A 16884-nucleotide genomic window follows, 5' to 3' on the forward strand; every position below is an offset into this window, starting at 1 on the left:
GCACTTCAAGCTTGCCTATTTAAAAAATGTTGATGACATTTTTGAAAAATATCCACGCATTTCAAAGAAAATGTTCAACATGTTTTTGAAGAATGTTTAACATGTAGTCAAAAATGTATCTAAAATAATATTCAACATGTATTTAAAAAAGTTTAGCATGTACAAAAACACGTCGCACGCTTGTACGAAAAATGCAGAACGGGCACTGAAAGACAGTCATGCATTGAAAATAAAGCAAAGAAGAAAGTAAACCAAAAAAGAAACAGAAAAAAACAGAAGAAAAATAATGAAAAGTTTTGAAACCGATCCATGAATAAAAGCTTTCGAAAACCAGTTTAATAGATAGGCAGCCCAGTAAAACCGGACGGACTCTCCCTCCCCGCCCCACCCTAATAACAATAGAAAAAAACTATCCCCTCCCAACTCACTTCCTCTCCTCTCATCTCTTGCCGGCCGCCACTGCTAACCCTAGACCCCAAAGATTCCTCTTTTTCCCCTCGGATTCCATCGTCGACCGACCCGGCCGGCGGCCATGAGCGCCGTCGTCAGCCCGCCTGTCCTCCCCGACCCCCGCGGCGCCCCGAGCTGGGTCCTCCTCGACACCGCGGGATACATCGCCAAACGCGGCAACGCCACCTTCGCCAAGACCTTGGGGAGCAACGGCCAGCCCATCGGGGTCACCTTCTGCACCGCCGCTCCGCCCCACGTCTCCCACTTCTGCGTCCACTGCCCCGGCCTCGCGCCCGCCGACTTCCTCGAGGATCCCAAGGTGATCGCCGCCGAGGCCGACCTCGTCCTCTTCCGCCTCTGCGTCGACCCCCTGGCCGTCGCCGGCGAGCGCCTCTTCGACTACTTCCTCTACACGGCGCACCCTCGCCGCCCCTCGCTCCAGCTTCTCCCGCACCCCTACCCCTACCTCTTCCACGACTGCGAGGCCGCCCTCCTGCGCTGCGGTGAGGATGAGTACGCCATCGCCGCTCTCAGGAACATCGATGACTACTTCACCGACGAGCCGCAGATGTCCTTCAACCTTTACCTCTACCGCTCGTCCAGGCCCGGCGAGGGGTGGACCGCCAGGGTGGTGTCGGTGGAGGAGCCACTCAGGGACACGGTCTGCCCGGTGGAGGAGCCCAAGCGGGTTCCATGAGACGACCAAGGCGATCACGCTTGGAGGCGGCGCCGTTGGCTGGGTTGATCTCTGGCGTGGCATCCTCGTCTGCAACGTGTTCGATGAAAAGCCTGTGCTCCGGGACGTGCCGCTGCCGCTGCCGGCAAGGGGTAACTGGGAAATCTACCACAGATGTGGCCCTTACTTTGCTCGGGACATCGCGGTCAGCCCACAGAAAGACGTCATCAAGTATGTCGAGGTTGAAATTTGCCTGCCAAGGAAGCCGACTACTACAAAGACGACTGAAACCTGCCACCCCCCGGAGCCGGAGTCCTACCTGGAATGGTTCCGCCAACAGCAACACGAAGATGAGGACGACGACGATGATGATGAAGACGTTGGTGGCTGGAAGGCCACAACATGGAGCTTGCCTGTCCCTATTGCTTCATGGGAGAACTGGCACTTTGACTACACCGTCGATGTCGATGACATTACTGTCAACCCATTGCATTGTAATCTGCTTCCAAGGCAGCTGCAGCCCACAGAGGCACAAGCATTGCTGCCAGGACTCATCACTGCTTTCCCCATCATGAGTATGGATGACGATCTTGTCTACCTCTTGTCCAAGGCCAGCCCCAAAGACCAGATGCAAGTTGTGATTGCTGTTGACGTGAGGAGGAAGATGCTGCTGGGAGTGGCCAAGCTTGTTACTGGAAAAGACTTCACTTTTATGCGCACTTGCACCAGTGAGATCTCAAAATATATCAACAATAAATCTTCAGGTAATATACCCGCTTGGTGTCCTTAATTATGACTATCTCTCTATGAGTTCACGTGTTATCTTTATGTTACCTAATGATGAAATTAAACACAATACCTCTGGATCACTGAGAAACCTGCACTGCAACCTCCCTTTCAGTTTATAAGGCAGGCATGTATTTCCAGATCATCAATTTGACCAATGAAATAGTATATATTTATTTCCTATAAAAAGTTCACTTTAATTTGTATTCGAACAAAGTTTTAAATGGTACTCCCTCCGTAAAGAATTTCTTCACAGAGGGAGTATATTTTTGTGGCATATAAACTCATTTCGTTGGTCGAATTGATGATATAGAAATATGTGTGCCTAACAAACTGAAAGAAAGAGAGGGAGTATGTTGGTACTCGCCGAGCAAATCTGTTGTCATAGCTTTATGAAGGGAAGTATTGTGATTGTTTAGACAGTGGAGTTCAAGAGGGCTAGAGATGTAGTTACTCTTCCAAATAGGATGCACCCCCTTGTTAATTCGGAAAGGGGTAAGACCAACAAGGGCCCTATGGTGGTACCTTTTGGTTTACTATATGGTCTGAATGACCAAATAATTATGGCTAAAAGTTTCGTGTTTGTTTTATCCTTGTTTTGTGACAACATGACTTCACACACTAGTTAACTCAATTCAGTACTGTCACACTGATGGTGATGATGGTGTGGAATAGGAGGGTAAAGGTAGATGTTAGATTCAGTACTTTGCTTTGTGAGTCGTATATGAACCGATAAAGCAATTCTTTGGTCTCCAGGCCTTAGTAAGAAAATTAATATAGTAAATTGTGTTAGATTTTTAAAAGCAGTTCTTCTAACTGAAGATCAGAACTGTTGTACAAATCAACTTGCAGAACATTTGGTTTTCTGTAGCAGTGGTGATGGTGGGATGCTGGCAGAAAAAAGAACCCAGACATCATATTTCGAAGGACAATGTTAAGTGAACTTGAAAGTTTGAATTAATTAACATTATAAAGGCAGAGGATATGCCTCTGTTCCTAGACAAATTTACATTGTGCTATATTCGACAGTAAGCATGCCATTTGAGGAAACGTTTCCAGACCTTTTCTCTGCTTTGACCGCTAATAATACAAAAAATATTCGGATTTATCATGCAAAAATCTTATTATTACTAGATTTTGCATAAACGATTTTCAGTTGGAAGCTAAACATATAAAATAAAAATAAAAGTGGGCATAGGTATGTGTAAGATATATATTTCACCAAACCAGGCTGAAAAAGTGACTGTCGCTGTAATTTTGTAGTCATTCTTGCTCAGACTTTGACTTGCTGTTTTAAAAAGGGACAACCTATGCACACACTTGTTGATTGAAGAGAATATTTTTTGGATGTAGGGGATGTTTCCAAAGCATCGGCCAGTTTATCTGCTGCAAGCAGAGGGGTAGCGGATAAACAAACTGAAGGTCTCATGCAGAAATTTACCAGTAGACAGTGTCCTGGAGAAAATTCAAAGGAACGTCAAAAGCTTTTTGAATATCTACGCAGTAGAAGATCGTAAACAGCTAACTGCTGCTACTAGTTTTATGCAATGAATGAGCTGCTTTGCTACCTGTGTTATAATATGTGATGAAGAAGTGTTGTGCTAAGTCAATTTGCTATTGCTGGGACATCGCATTTCTGATATTATTAGAAGGAATTGACATTTTCCCTTTTTCTTTACCAAGAGCATTTCCTCTTTATATACTCCTCTACTTAAAGCTGGCTACTACAGAGCTAGCTTTAATGCGAGACCCCGTTTCGTGCACTGTTGAGCAGCCAAATCTTTACAAAGTTCAAACTAGATCGAAGAGAAAATGTTGATCATCTGGATGATACTAACTGCTAGAACAGGCTCAATAGCAGTTCTATTTAAGTATATAGAATTCAGCAAGTTGATGAGGACGTGAGGGGTTAGACTTGCAAATCACTTCTGCAGAGGCACGGCCATGGGCAAAAAAAAAAAAAAAGAACGTCTATCCATGGAGCAGGTTTGGTAGGCACTCTGCATCAAGTCATATGTACCATAAGGTTGACATTGGTTATGTGATCAACATCGTCAAGCACGAGCATAAAAACATATTGAATAAACAGACCAAAGCATTTGGACTAGATTGTGCGCCAGTTGGAACAAAACATTTGCTCACTCAACTTCAGATTTGAAGCTTGGCACCGAACGAGGACAGGGCGTCGACCCGTTGGCTGGGCAGCTGAGGTTGCTGCCAGCCCTCCCGAGTTCGAGTCCCGGCGACGCGCGGTGCTCACGGAGTTTCTCCTATAAAAAAAAGCCAACAAGGGTTAGCCCTTGGGTTGGTCTCATTTTTTTTTTTGAAGCTTGACACCAAACCGCTTTGACTTGCAAACAAGCAGGATGATTATAGCCTCTGTTTTGAAGCGACAACAGGGACAAAGCTTGTGAGCTTGCTGATGTTTCTCGTACCTCGTTCCAAAGAGAATGCAAAGAATCAGGATCACTCTGAAATGCATCTCGTTATCAATGCCCATAGTTTCACAAAGAAAAAGAGGCTCTTCGCACCCCACCCTGGTAATATGAGATGATCTTATTAATATATACCACTAGACCAGAGAATAATTTATGACATACTCATATAAAATCTTTTAATAAATCTTGCAAGCATGTCCTTTATGCGCTTTTAGAAGAGTATTTCGCTGAAGCAATGACCTACTTCCACCAAAGGATGTCATCGCCTTCTTGTATAATTGGTGCAATTTCTTGACCGGGCTACCCTCCCAACGTTAGGGGGCGTTTGAGGATCCTATTGTAGAGGCTCTTAGGTTTTGCTCAAAAAAGATGTTTGTAGGTCACAAAGCTCATACCCAGAATACACTAGGAAGGGACACATGATAAGGATACTTCGAGAAGAACATGCAGAGATTCAGGTCTTTACTCTTGGACCTTGCAGCGGAGTGGATGGCAGCCTCAACTTTGAACTTTCAGAATCTTTTTCTTTATGCCTCACGTTGTGTCACCATTTTCCATGTACCAAATATTTTATAATGATCGTTTCACCAGAAAGAGCTTTTTTCCTTTTCTGAGTCGACCAGAAAGAGCGCCTTCACACCTAACCAAGCAGCAACACAATTTTACCAATGTTGAGCAAGAACAAGTCAAAAATAAAAATAGAAGCAATACTAGCCATCTACTAAAACAATGTCCACAGAACATTCTAAGGTGAACAACCACAGATTATAACCACAATTACACAAGACATTACTAAACCGTTCGTTGTGCGGTAACAGACAAACAGCAACCAGCTCGGCAGACATGGATCAATATATACAAGTTATAGCACGAGGTTCAACCAGTCTCCGTATGAATGTAGCAGAATTTGACGGCTCAGACAAATAGTACAGAGCATAAAAGCACAAGAGCTTAACGGTAGGGGGGGTGGGGGGGGGGTGGGGGGGTCTGGTTCTCTTCCAGGTGGCTATCCTTGAGGGCGTCATGTTCTTGTGGTGGCGCATGGCGGTGACGCAGCTCACAGTGCTTGTGCACAGGCTTGCAGAGTCAGTTGATCCTTGGGTCGTTGCGACAGCATCGTGTGCAACACCAACGAGGAGGACCTCGGTTTCTTCAGTAACAGACGTCTGTTCCTCTGGATAAAACCCTGGTGCTTGGGCTTATCATAGACAATGCCCTTGGGCACTGGCCTCTTCCTGACACAGATACGGTAGACCACATGCCCCTGGTCACAAGAACATATACGAGGTAAGCAAAGGATAAAATATTAAGCCGTTATACCATGGAGAAAGGAGTACAGAATAAGATAGACCTGTGAATGGGCAAAGAAAGCTGCAGAAATCATAAGCTATGCATGCACCAACGCTAAATGGGCCATAAAATTTTACTAAATGATAACACCACTGAGCATCTAATAACAAATATCGAAACTACCAATTGAAACCACAATGCAATGTATAAACCAAAGTAACTTGCTGCATAGAAATCTAGTGACAATACTTCCGTGTGCAAGACTCAAGTAGAAGCAGACATCTACACTGAAACAACACAAGCATTAGGCACAAAAGGTTTTGCACCAACTATGTCCGCAATACATGAGTTTCAGAAACCATAAACTGAACGACATAGTTAAAATTAGTACTCAGAAACAAAGACAACAAAGGCAAGAGGTTGAAACTTGTACACTTGGTACCTAATGCAGGAGACAACCCTATGTCATCATAATCTTACGCATCAAATAATCTCTTATCGATGACCATCCCTTCCGTCACCAACAGAAGATCCCAGACATCATTCAACCTACAAAAGGTGCATTTCGGTTAGTACATATGCTTGGTGCTAGAATTGTATATAGTATACACTTAACAGACCAAATGCTTAGCTTGCACACGTATTACTCCATATAGCAAGTAAGGCTTGGTACAATGAATCTCCATAGAGCACAGAATTTTCAAGTCAAAAGTACAGAGGAGATGGGATCCCACAAGTATCTACTGGAGCATTTCATTGAAGATTATAAACATACCCCCTTTATCATTGGGAGTACTGATAACAAAAGCAATGTAGAAACACACTTTCAATAAGAGACTAACTGCACATCACATGCTTTTTAAACTCTATTCCATAGTGCAATCGAATAGTTGATTTATAACTGCACATCGCATACTGGAGATTGTAAAAAAGAACATGCAAGGACACAGGAAGTACTTACATCACTGACACTTCTTCAGTTATGCAAGCAGAAAAAATAAGTTGCTGCATTATCGATGGCATTTGATGCAAAATGTGACACAATAGAAGATCTATTTCAACCAGCCTCTTTATTTTAGCTTTGCCATCCTCCTGTAACAAAAAATATTTTATGAAGATGATTCTTACTTGACAAAGAGGAAGAACTAAGTGATTCATATGGTAACCTCACCGCGGGTTCTGCCAGATGCTGTATACAATTGCGTACAAATGTTAGGAGGCTTTCAAGTGATGAATCATACACAAGATCTCCATAATTTTGAAGCGGTGTAGTCATCTTCACAGGGGAGCCTTCCTTGGGGGAGCCTTGGGGCTGTTTCTTCTTTTTCTCTTTCTTCTTCTGTTTCTTCTTCTCTTTCTTCTTCTCTTTCTTCTTCTCTTTCTCTTCCCTAAGATGTAAACCTCAAGGAGGGTCGGATTCTTTTTTACCAGTTATCTCCAATCAGGCACCTGTACCGTGAAACCCCTCAGAGCTGTTGATAATGCATTCCTTCCTTCTTTGCTTAGAAACCTATGGACCCTTCCCAGCTCGGTCCAAAATTGCGACCTGATCATTGCTGATTTTATTGAAAGATGTGTCATCGTAAAAAATCTAAACTTTCTAGCCAAATCCCGAGTAAAATGTCGAGGCCTGAATTTTCTCAGAGAGTTGCCAAGAGCCTTGAAAAGAGCAGCTTCCCCAAACAAGGGAAGGAACTCGCTGGCAAAATTCCCATAGTCCTTCAGTAATGCATCTGGAGAAGAACTCACAACGGTTGGTTTCCATATCATAAACTCTGAGTCATCGACTACCACAAAATCTTTCTTTTGGAGAGTCCCATTCCAACTGTTACCCAGTGCATGTTCTACAGTCATTTTATGCAAATAAGAAGTCACTGCTCTTCTTCCTATCAATGTTGTTTCATCAACCTCCATGGAATTTGCACCAGAAAATATTGTATGTTTTGCGGTTATTGCATTACCAGGCAATTTAATAAATTCAGTGAATGGTACCACACTGCAAATATAACATTCAAATTATGTTAATAAATCAACTCAAATGAAAAATACAACTTCGAATAAGCAACAGTATGCACAAACAACAAAGATGGTAAACGCCACAAAATAAATTAACTCAAATGATAAATACAACTTTGAATAAGCAACAATATAGACAAACAACAGAGATGGTAAATCCAGAAAACATGTTGTATTTGAGACAACCATAATGGTTTATTATTGTGTGCGTGGAAATAAGAGCTCTACTCCAAAAAAGACTGTTTGGCATCATAGCAATTTGCAAAGCTGGAACCCCTGTCCAAGCATCGGAAAAGGTCAAACCTGGAGGTGCCAGCATTCGCTGCAGATGGAAACAACTTGTAAGCAGAAGCTGTGGATGATAGACTTTCCAAGGCAGTGTTAGATGATGAGTCAGACACCTTAAATCTGTGTGCCTTCCTTTTTGAAGTTACTACAGTCCAATCACCCCCATGAGTCTCGTCGGTCCCAATTACTAGTGGCTTCCCAATTACTAGTGGCTTCCATTTTAAAGTTACTCCAGAAAAGTTAGCCTCAAGGGTGCCAAAATGAGTTATAGAAGTGGTGCCCCATGATGGGGCAGTCTGCGCAAGTGGGACAGAAACCTGCACAGAGGGCTCCGCTGAATCCCTTGCAAGGCAACTAAGGTCTGCAAGGTCATTTCTTGGACTAAAAGATCCATCAACAGACTTCTGCTCCTGTGTGACCTGCGTGCAGGTCTCCTTTGAGCGAGCTAGAAATTGCCTTGTATGGTTAAGAAAGCCCGCGTCGTCACCTTTTGAATTAAAAAGTCCATCAACAAATTTCTGTGCCTGTGGGAAACATAAACTTCAGGTTGAAGCTAGTTAGTTAAAATAAGATACAGTACTCGAGAGATCATACCATTTTATCTGTCATGCCAGGAAATGCTGAACTGAGAAATTTTATAGTACAGTCTTGAACAAACATCATGTTGCATTGTGTGGATGAGATAAGGGGTTCAGTCAGAACATCAACCTAAACATGTCAGAAGAGGTAAAAATCAAAGAGGCACACACAAATGTCATATAATAAAACAGCAAATGAGTATTAACATACCGCATTAAACAAATGTTGTAGCACAGAAACATGACGTTCAGAACAAGAATTGTTGGGCATGCCCATAAGAATAGTGAGTATCGTTTGCTCAATTCTCAAGAGATTTGTTTTGTAGAATTGGTTTTGGAACCCTGAAGCCTGGCATGATAAGACACAATAAACTTACGTGTAACTATACAACATTAAATGAGGAATTGCCACAATATCCGATAAAGATATGCCTATTAAGCACCTGAACGTTCTGTAGTACATCCAATAACAGGCACAGGACAGTCTCAACAATGTTTATCTCCCTCCGCTGTAGTGCCCAAATAATGTAATCCATAACATGGTTTAATCGCTGAAACAGAAAATCAATAATCAAGTAAAAGAAAAGAAACATATTATGCTATGGTAGTAATTCTGCAGTTGCAACTTACATAAAGATATATATAATACATACCTCACATGAATTATCTGTCAATACTTGGAAACAGTGTGTAACAAACACTTGAAGCAAGGAAAAGAGATTAGAACAGTGCTCCGGTTTTTTGTTGATCTGATAGCGCAACAAAAAAAATGCAATGTCAGCCATATGATCATAATTGTAAGTCCCACAGGAATATTGGAAATACCTGCATCTGCACCTCAGGAGTATCCTGGAAAACAGCATCAAATATTCGAGATACCCCCTCCAGCATATCACTTGAGAACCTATACGTGGAGTTGAATACGACGTTACAAGAAACGACGAGATATACATATCTAAACAAATAAACCTTAAACCAAAACGGGTGACAACAAACTACTCACTCCGTTCCTAAATATAAGTCTTTTTAGATATTCCAATATGGACTACATACAGAGTAAAATGAGTGAACCTACACTCTAAAATATGTCTATATACATCCGTATGTAGTTCATATTGAAATCTCCAAAAAGGCTTATATTTAAAAACAGAGGGAGTACAAGCTTACTTGATTATAATCGTTGAAAATAAGGACAGAGCTTCATGCTCTATTGTGTCTCGGTTATAATCAGAGAGTACAGAGTCCACTAATGGAAGAACAAACTGTTTTTGCAGCTGTGGTAAATCTTCAGCCTTGACCACAACAGTTTCCATTAATTTCAAGATCTCCATCTTGACAGATCTACAAATTCAAATTGAAAATTTAGCAAAATCTACAAATGAGAAGAAGCAAAGAATAGTAAGTTATACCTTAAACATTGTAATTCCAAAGCAAGTGGCCCATCTTCAGAGCCCTCATCTACGAGTTGTTTTGATATCAGTTCGCTGCACAAGCTGGCGTGCAACAGATGTTTGTGTGTTAGCAAGCAACACAACACAAAATGCAATAAAGAAAAGAGAGAGTTCAAGATAGTCTTAAAGAACTATTACTGACAAAGTAATAAACTCTAAATAGTCAAACCCACTAGAATTTCATGAAATTCTAAGTTAAGTACCTATACAGCTTCAACATATCAGAGGAGACATGTGAAATTTGTGGGAAAAACTGTGGGCCGAGTGAACTGGCAACACAAACATTCATCTGCAAAAACCAAGACACCCAATTTTAGGATCAAACAATAAATAAAACTAGAGAAAAGGAAACTAAAACCAATTACAAATATTTGCCTTGGCAGGTATTAAAAATGGCATAGGTCATGCTTCTAATAACACAAAGATTATTGGTTCAATTATCAGATAAGCTGACAGTTGGTCCTTGACAGAGAAACTAAATATTAAATGTCACTATTATATTCTTCTCAAAAGAGAACTACTTGATAATACTTGATAGTTGATACTGCTATTTGAAACATATTATGTGACCTAACTGTGGAGAAGTTTGCAATTACCTAAGAATGATGTATACAAGACGAGTATTACGATTACAGGTACAACCAAAAGATTAACTACTACAGCTATCATCATGAGGAGAAGTGCACTCAAGACCCATAATTCAGATATGAAATTAAAAGTTCTGAATAAAATCCACTTAGTAGATTCCATTCTCCATTTTATTACCTGCAAGATGCTAATAACAGATAAGGCATTGTCTTCCTTACATATGTCCATGATTTGGCCTTCCGCTGCAATTATTTCTGCCAGTTTCTGCAAAATTAAAAGATATAAATAGCAATGTTATAAATCAATTAAATGGGGGGCAGACATGATAACATTGTAACATTGTATTGGGATAAGTAACCTCATTTGAAAGGCTCATTAATCTTTTGAGGTATTTCACATTATCAGATTCAGCTTGAATCATCTCACATGCCTGGATAGATATGAAACATAAGATACAATCTATAGTTCGCCCACTGCATAATTCTTTTTATTCTACAACATACCGATTGGTAAAATAGGTGGATTTCATGCTGTTCGAGCTCTGCCATCAATTTATCGAGATACCATTCCCTCTTAGTGTTATCAGATTCACTGAGAATGTGCTTACCAACCTGGATAAGATAACAGAAATATAAAAAAGAAATCCGTAGCCCGCCAACTGCACTGCATAAATGAACATACCAGTTGAAAGAATGTGTTGATCCTGTTAGGCATATGATGTGCAATCAAAGCACGTAGGTTCACTAAAAGCTCCAGATTTAAATGTTCATTTTCACTTGTCTGCATAACCATGAAGGAAGTTGAAATTAGACAGTAACAGCTGTGCATCACATAGCACCACATTTGCTCATGTGTTTCAGAATAAAAACAATAGTCCAAATTTGTACACATTATAATGACTTCAAACACAAAACAAAACAAAATGCCGCAAATCAAAATCTTCCGCACTTGTCATGTTATAAAATTAAGAACCACAAGCAACTCCTTGTTAAGTGTCAAAAACCTCAGACAGTGGGTCACCAAGAACAACATTAACTAAACCCTTGTCCAAGGCACAACTCCAGATCCTAATGATAAGAGCTTGAGCTAAGCGCTTGAGCCTGATATTAAATAAAATGGTACAAAAGAAGGAGACCTCATAGTGAAAAAGATAATCAAGGGGTCCCACCCAGATGTACAAAGGTGAGAAAAGACAATCTTCTACTATCATTGGTAGATAATCAAGGGGTTCCACCCAGATGTACAAAGGTGAGAAAAGACAATCTTCTACTATCATTGGTAATAATTTCTCATTCCAGAACAGAGAAAGAGAACCAGTCTAGGAATGATCGCATCGACTACGGTGAGACCACTTGACACTATTTGTGACCAAGTAGCACAACTAAGTTATCATGACATAGACTAATGGTGGTAATAGTAATCAACTGAAAATAAATCATTTCTCGATTTGAAATTTGAATTATACTGACCCTAATCAAATAATGGGAGACAAGGATAATTTATAGTGTTTCTTCCACTTTGGCCTGCTGTACAGTGTATTTACCAGTGTTGCATGTGAGGTAGTTACCGCTCGCAGGGTCAGAGTCACGCACCAACAAGGAGCATGCTGCCCATACTAGTGACTGCAGATCTATGTTTTTCATCAAGTTACCTTACGCACTAGCAGTTCTGTAGGAACGACTACTGTGAAGGATCCAGGGGTGCTGGTAATTGTGCTTTAAATGGGCATGTGTCATTAAAAAATGTAGCTCACTCATAAACCTGTTGCTTACAAGGAAAATGCACCCATTTTGGGTGGGTGGATGTGGCTTTTCTGGGGCTAGGGAAATAACTTACAAAATTTGTCATAGGAGCTTCTTCTACCACTGGTGTAAAGCAGCAAGTCATGTATTCTCCACAGCCATCCTAGTAATTGTCATACGAGGAAAAATGAGTCAGTACAGATCACATTTCAATCGAACACAGGACTGGCGGAGAAGGTATGACTTGCCTCACGTAACCTTTGCCAGACAATGTCTGTTGTTAAAAATCCAACATCTGTTTGTAAAAGATATAGTTCTCCATTGTGCTGAACATGGAAGTATGGCAAAAAAATTAAACAAGCAGCACTGCAAGGCTATTAACAAAATCAGAGATACTGACTTGATAATTTATTTTACCTTCATCATAGTGCTAAAGCTCAGACACGTTGAGCCACGTTGAGAGAGGCATGAGGGCGACCCCCCGGGCGACGGTGGGGGCGACCACCGAGGCGCGCCGCCCCGCGGCGGCAGAACGGGCAGGCGTGGGCGGCCGTTTCTGGGCTTTACTTGATTCAGACGACGAGGATGCCGACGGGGACGGAGAGGATCCAGGAGGTTCACCGACGTCGCCTACTCCGTCGGATTTGATTTTCGATCTATTTCATGCAGGTTACTCCGAGGATGATGTAGCCACAACCGTAGACTCGGTTTTGCCGGTGGAGGATCCGGCACGGATCGGGTTACATCCGGACGAGAGGAACGAGATGGTGCGCCGTGTAGTTCACCGGAGAACGGCGGCGACGGCGGTCCGGCCATGGAAGGGCCCCATACCTAAGGTACGCCTTCCAAACCTCACGCTTTTCGATTTAATTCATCCGGATTCGTGGACGGTAGTCGAGAAGAGTAGGGCATATCGCCGGTCGAGAGCCGGATCACTGCCGGCGGCGGCGGCTGTGGTGACGTCGCGGAAGCCGAGCGGGATCCGGGAGGCTCGCAGCGAGCGCTTGAACGAGCTACTGGGCCGGTTTGGGCCTGATTTACCAAGCGATGACGCCTTGCTAAGTGGGCCGGAGATGGCTGGGTATGAGGCCCAGACCATCCCGAGCGCCACATGCATTGCTGCTAGCGCTGCATGCACGGACGTGATCGACTCTTCATTCGCGTGCGTTTCTGCGTCTGCGCCTAGGGTTCGTCGGCGCGGGACACCTATCCTACCACCATGCGGTGCTGGCCGCGCTCGCCGGATTCCCCCGCTACGCGCGATGGCTGGTCAAGGCTCGGGTGGGCTGCCGGCAGCGAAGCCCCATGCGGTTGCGGGCAGGGCTGGGGCAGTCGTGCCGCCGCCGCCGCCTGGAAGTGCTGGGCGAGGGGCCCCCGGTGCAGGGCGTGGCGCAGCCGGTGCTGGGCTTGTTGCTCCCGGCGCCGGGCGAGGCGCTCCTACCCTCTCGGGACGGACTGGCGCCAACCACGGGACGCGGCCGCCCGTGCCTGCGACGGCCGGGCCGCCGGTGTTAACTACTGGCAGTGGAAGACCTGCTGGTCCCCGACCTCCGGGGCCAACGCCGGCCAGGCCGCCGGGCATAGCCGCGGGAAGAGGAGCCCCAGTAGGGCCGCGACCTCCGGGGCCGTCGCCTCCGGTGGCCACTGCCATGGGTCGTGGCGGCGGGTCTGGTCCTAGCACTGTGGTGCCGGCCCCGGGTGGTGCTCCGCCTCGGGCTGCTCCGCCGCCGCACTATGTCGCGAGGCCGGCTCAGTATCGGTCAGGGTCTTCGCAGCCTAGGAAGGAGTTTACAGCTCGAGAGTCTTTTGAGGCACCCCGAGGTCAGTGGGGTGATGATGGTGTTGATGCGTATGGAGATGGACAGCACCGCGGTTCCTCGTCTACCGGTGGAGGCCGAGGCTATACGTGGCAGAGTGACGGGTCTGCTGAGAGACCTTTCCTCGGGCCTCCTGGTGGCTTTGTCGAGGGGGCATCCGGCCCGGATCCCCGCCAAAGAGGTGGATTCCGTGGATGTCGGGGTGGTCGGGGTGGGGGCCGTGGTAGGTTTCGTCGGCAACCTCCGCCTCCGGTTGCTGTTGACCATGGGGCTACTGCGGTTGAGACAGATACTGCTCAGTCTACGGATATTACTACTCAGTCTATAGAGGTGGTAACGGCACTGGCCAAGGTTGATGTTCCGGTGCCTGGGGCTGTAGGTGAAACATCAGACAGGTCTGACTCCGAGAGGGCGGCCCAGTGGGCGCGCAAGAAGGAAAGGATGCTGTGTTACCGGTGTGGTGAGAAGGGCCATTTTATTGCAGAGTGCATCGCAGAGCTGTGTGACTCGTGTGGCAAGCTTGCACATGATTCGGGGGATTGCCCGTTAGTGCGTGACCAGGCTCCATCTCTGACTATGTATGTGCTGTACTGTGCGGAGTTATTGTTCTTCGAGTCCCCGGCCGCGAGGGAGATTCCCGAGGATACACAGTGCCTAACTACCGGGATTGTGAAAGCAACTCAGGGCGAGGTGACTGAGGCTCAGATCATCCAGAGGCTTCAGGAGTTGGCACCGGGGGACTTTCAGTGGGAGCTGGTCAGACTCGAAGCGAATGTCTTTAAGGTGGATTTCCCTTCTGTGGAGGATTTATAGAAATTGCAGAGTTTTGGCTTGTGTAGAGTTCCAGGTACTATGTGTATTTTGGAGTTTCACGAGTGGACGAAGGTGGAGCCTAAAGGCAAGCCGCTTACGCAGATCTGGTTGCGGTTCTCTGGGGCTCCATCTAAGCCTCTGCAGGACGTTCGAGTTGTAGCCAGTATGGGTATCATGGTTGGAAAGACGGAGAGAGTGGATATGGCCTTCACTAGGGCTCATGGAGTGGCTCGGATATTGGTGAGTGTTCTGAATGTTGACTTCGTGCCTGATGTCGTTCACTGGACATATAGGGGAGAGGTATTCCCGCTCGACATAGAGTTTGAGGATGTTGAGATGTTCGCTGACAAGGTGGCTGGGGATGATGTTGATATGCACGAGAGTGATGGTGGTGCAGGGGCCACGGGGGCGCCAGACGAGTCTGCTCGAGAGGGGTCGACCGGACCTCATACAGATGCTCAGTTGCCTGGGGAGGGGACCGGAGCTGGCTCGACTCCGCCTTCGGTGCCCACGATGACACTACGTTTTGGGTCCTTTGAGCCTGCTTCTGCGCCTCCCAAGCTGTGGAGCGATAGGGTAGAGACTGATGATGAGTTTGAGCACACGCTTCCTTCTTTGGACTTTGTGGGGACTGCAGTTCGGGATGTAGAGCCGGAGGTCGCTCCTAGTTCCCTTGTTGTACCGGTTGAGGTGGCTCCGGCATTGTCATCAATGACCAAGGTGGGCCTCACGGGACGGGGGTCAAGGCAGGTGGCCTTTTCCTCTCCCCTACCTATACAGACGCCGGTGTCACCGGCCAAGTCGGGGGCCGCCAGCGATAGGAGCGGGAGTCCGAGGCAGGTGGCTTCGGCTCTCCCTCCTCAGGCCCTGGTTGTGGCGCCAGTATCCACCGGGACACCGGGGGAGGAGGGGCTGGGGCAGGTGGCCTTAGACTTCCCTTCATCGTCTGCGGTCAGGAGGACCGCTTCCTCGGCGACTTCGACGCTCCGCTCTGAGCCGGTGGGCGGGGCAGGAGGAGGGAGTGGGCAGGTGGCCCCAGCTGTCCCGCCTCTTGCCATACCCGCCGGGCACTTTTCTGAGGGCATCGGGAGCCCGCAGCTCCCTCATTCTCGAGAGGAGGTTGTTGCCTTCGGTGGTATCCCAGACCCGGTCTCGATGGGGAGACGGATCAGTGCTCGCGTTCTGGACCTTCCGGAGGTGGACGATATGCAGCAGCGGTGCGCTATGAGGGCGGCCAAGCTTCACGATGCTGCGATATCTACTGGTATGTCCGTTAACATATCTAATTCTTTATTGCATTTTGCTCCTGAGGAGATTGTTAATAATGCAAACCAATTAGGAGTTTCACTAGGCGCTAATGATATTGAAACCTCCAATTCGGTGAATGATATGTTAGATTTAGAGGCGGAGCGGGCCTTAGAGACTATTCGTCATCTTGCTGCGGTCAAGCCCATGAATGATGAGGAAATTGATGCTTAAGGGGTTAGAGTGCTAAATAATCTATGTGCGGACCTAGTACCTTCTAATCAGGAGTCGGAGGGCGAGGATGTGCCCTTAGAGGATGTAGATATCAGGACCATTCAGTCCGATTATGAGGACCGGGTGACGGAGCACACTAAGCCAAGGTGTAAGTGGAAGCGAAAGATTTATCCCGACTCTGCTGTTCGTAGGAGTGCTAGGATTCGGACTGCTAAAAAATTCCATGATGAACTATGAAAGGAATCTTTTGGAATAGCAGAGGTCTGAAAGACTTGGCTAAAAGAAGGTTTCTTGCTGAAGCTTCTCTGGAACATCGATTAGATTTCGTTGCTCTGTCGGAAACCGGGCGAGATAATTTTGCACCGCAGTTTCTTTCCTCTCTTGTGGGTGGTCTTGATTTCGATTGGCATTGCCTCCCGCCACGAGGTAGATCGGGGGGCATCTTACTGGGTGTGAGATGTGACTCCCTTGA

At 45.5% G+C, this 16884-nt stretch overlaps 2 protein-coding genes across 2 annotated transcripts; one reads left to right on the plus strand and one right to left on the minus strand.

Annotated features, from left to right (window-relative positions):
• Positions 1–405: 405 nt before the first annotated feature.
• LOC123184603 (uncharacterized) lies at positions 406–3590 on the plus strand. The gene is made up of 2 exons (XM_044596703.1): positions 406–1890; positions 3266–3590. Exon 1 carries the CDS (start codon positions 533–535, stop codon positions 1145–1147), a length of 615 nt encoding a protein of 204 aa, XP_044452638.1. The 5' UTR covers positions 406–532; the 3' UTR covers positions 1148–1890; positions 3266–3590.
• Positions 3591–6952: 3362 nt separating this feature from the next.
• LOC123184604 (protein EXPORTIN 1B-like) lies at positions 6953–12462 on the minus strand. Its single transcript, XM_044596704.1, has 15 exons — positions 12398–12462; positions 11243–11341; positions 11065–11172; positions 10920–10991; positions 10739–10825; positions 10177–10262; positions 9932–10015; positions 9690–9863; positions 9348–9426; positions 9176–9271; positions 8966–9073; positions 8734–8871; positions 8539–8652; positions 7960–8468; positions 6953–7636 (listed from the first exon to the last, which is right to left on the minus strand). Exons 1-15 carry the CDS (start codon positions 12446–12448, stop codon positions 7072–7074), a joined length of 2370 nt encoding a protein of 789 aa, XP_044452639.1. The 5' UTR covers positions 12449–12462; the 3' UTR covers positions 6953–7071.
• Between the last annotated feature and the right edge of the window lie 4422 nt (positions 12463–16884).

Source organism: Triticum aestivum, chromosome 2A, assembly GCF_018294505.1.
Source record: "Triticum aestivum cultivar Chinese Spring chromosome 2A, IWGSC CS RefSeq v2.1, whole genome shotgun sequence".
In the NCBI taxonomy this organism is placed as follows: domain Eukaryota; kingdom Viridiplantae; phylum Streptophyta; class Magnoliopsida; order Poales; family Poaceae; genus Triticum; species Triticum aestivum.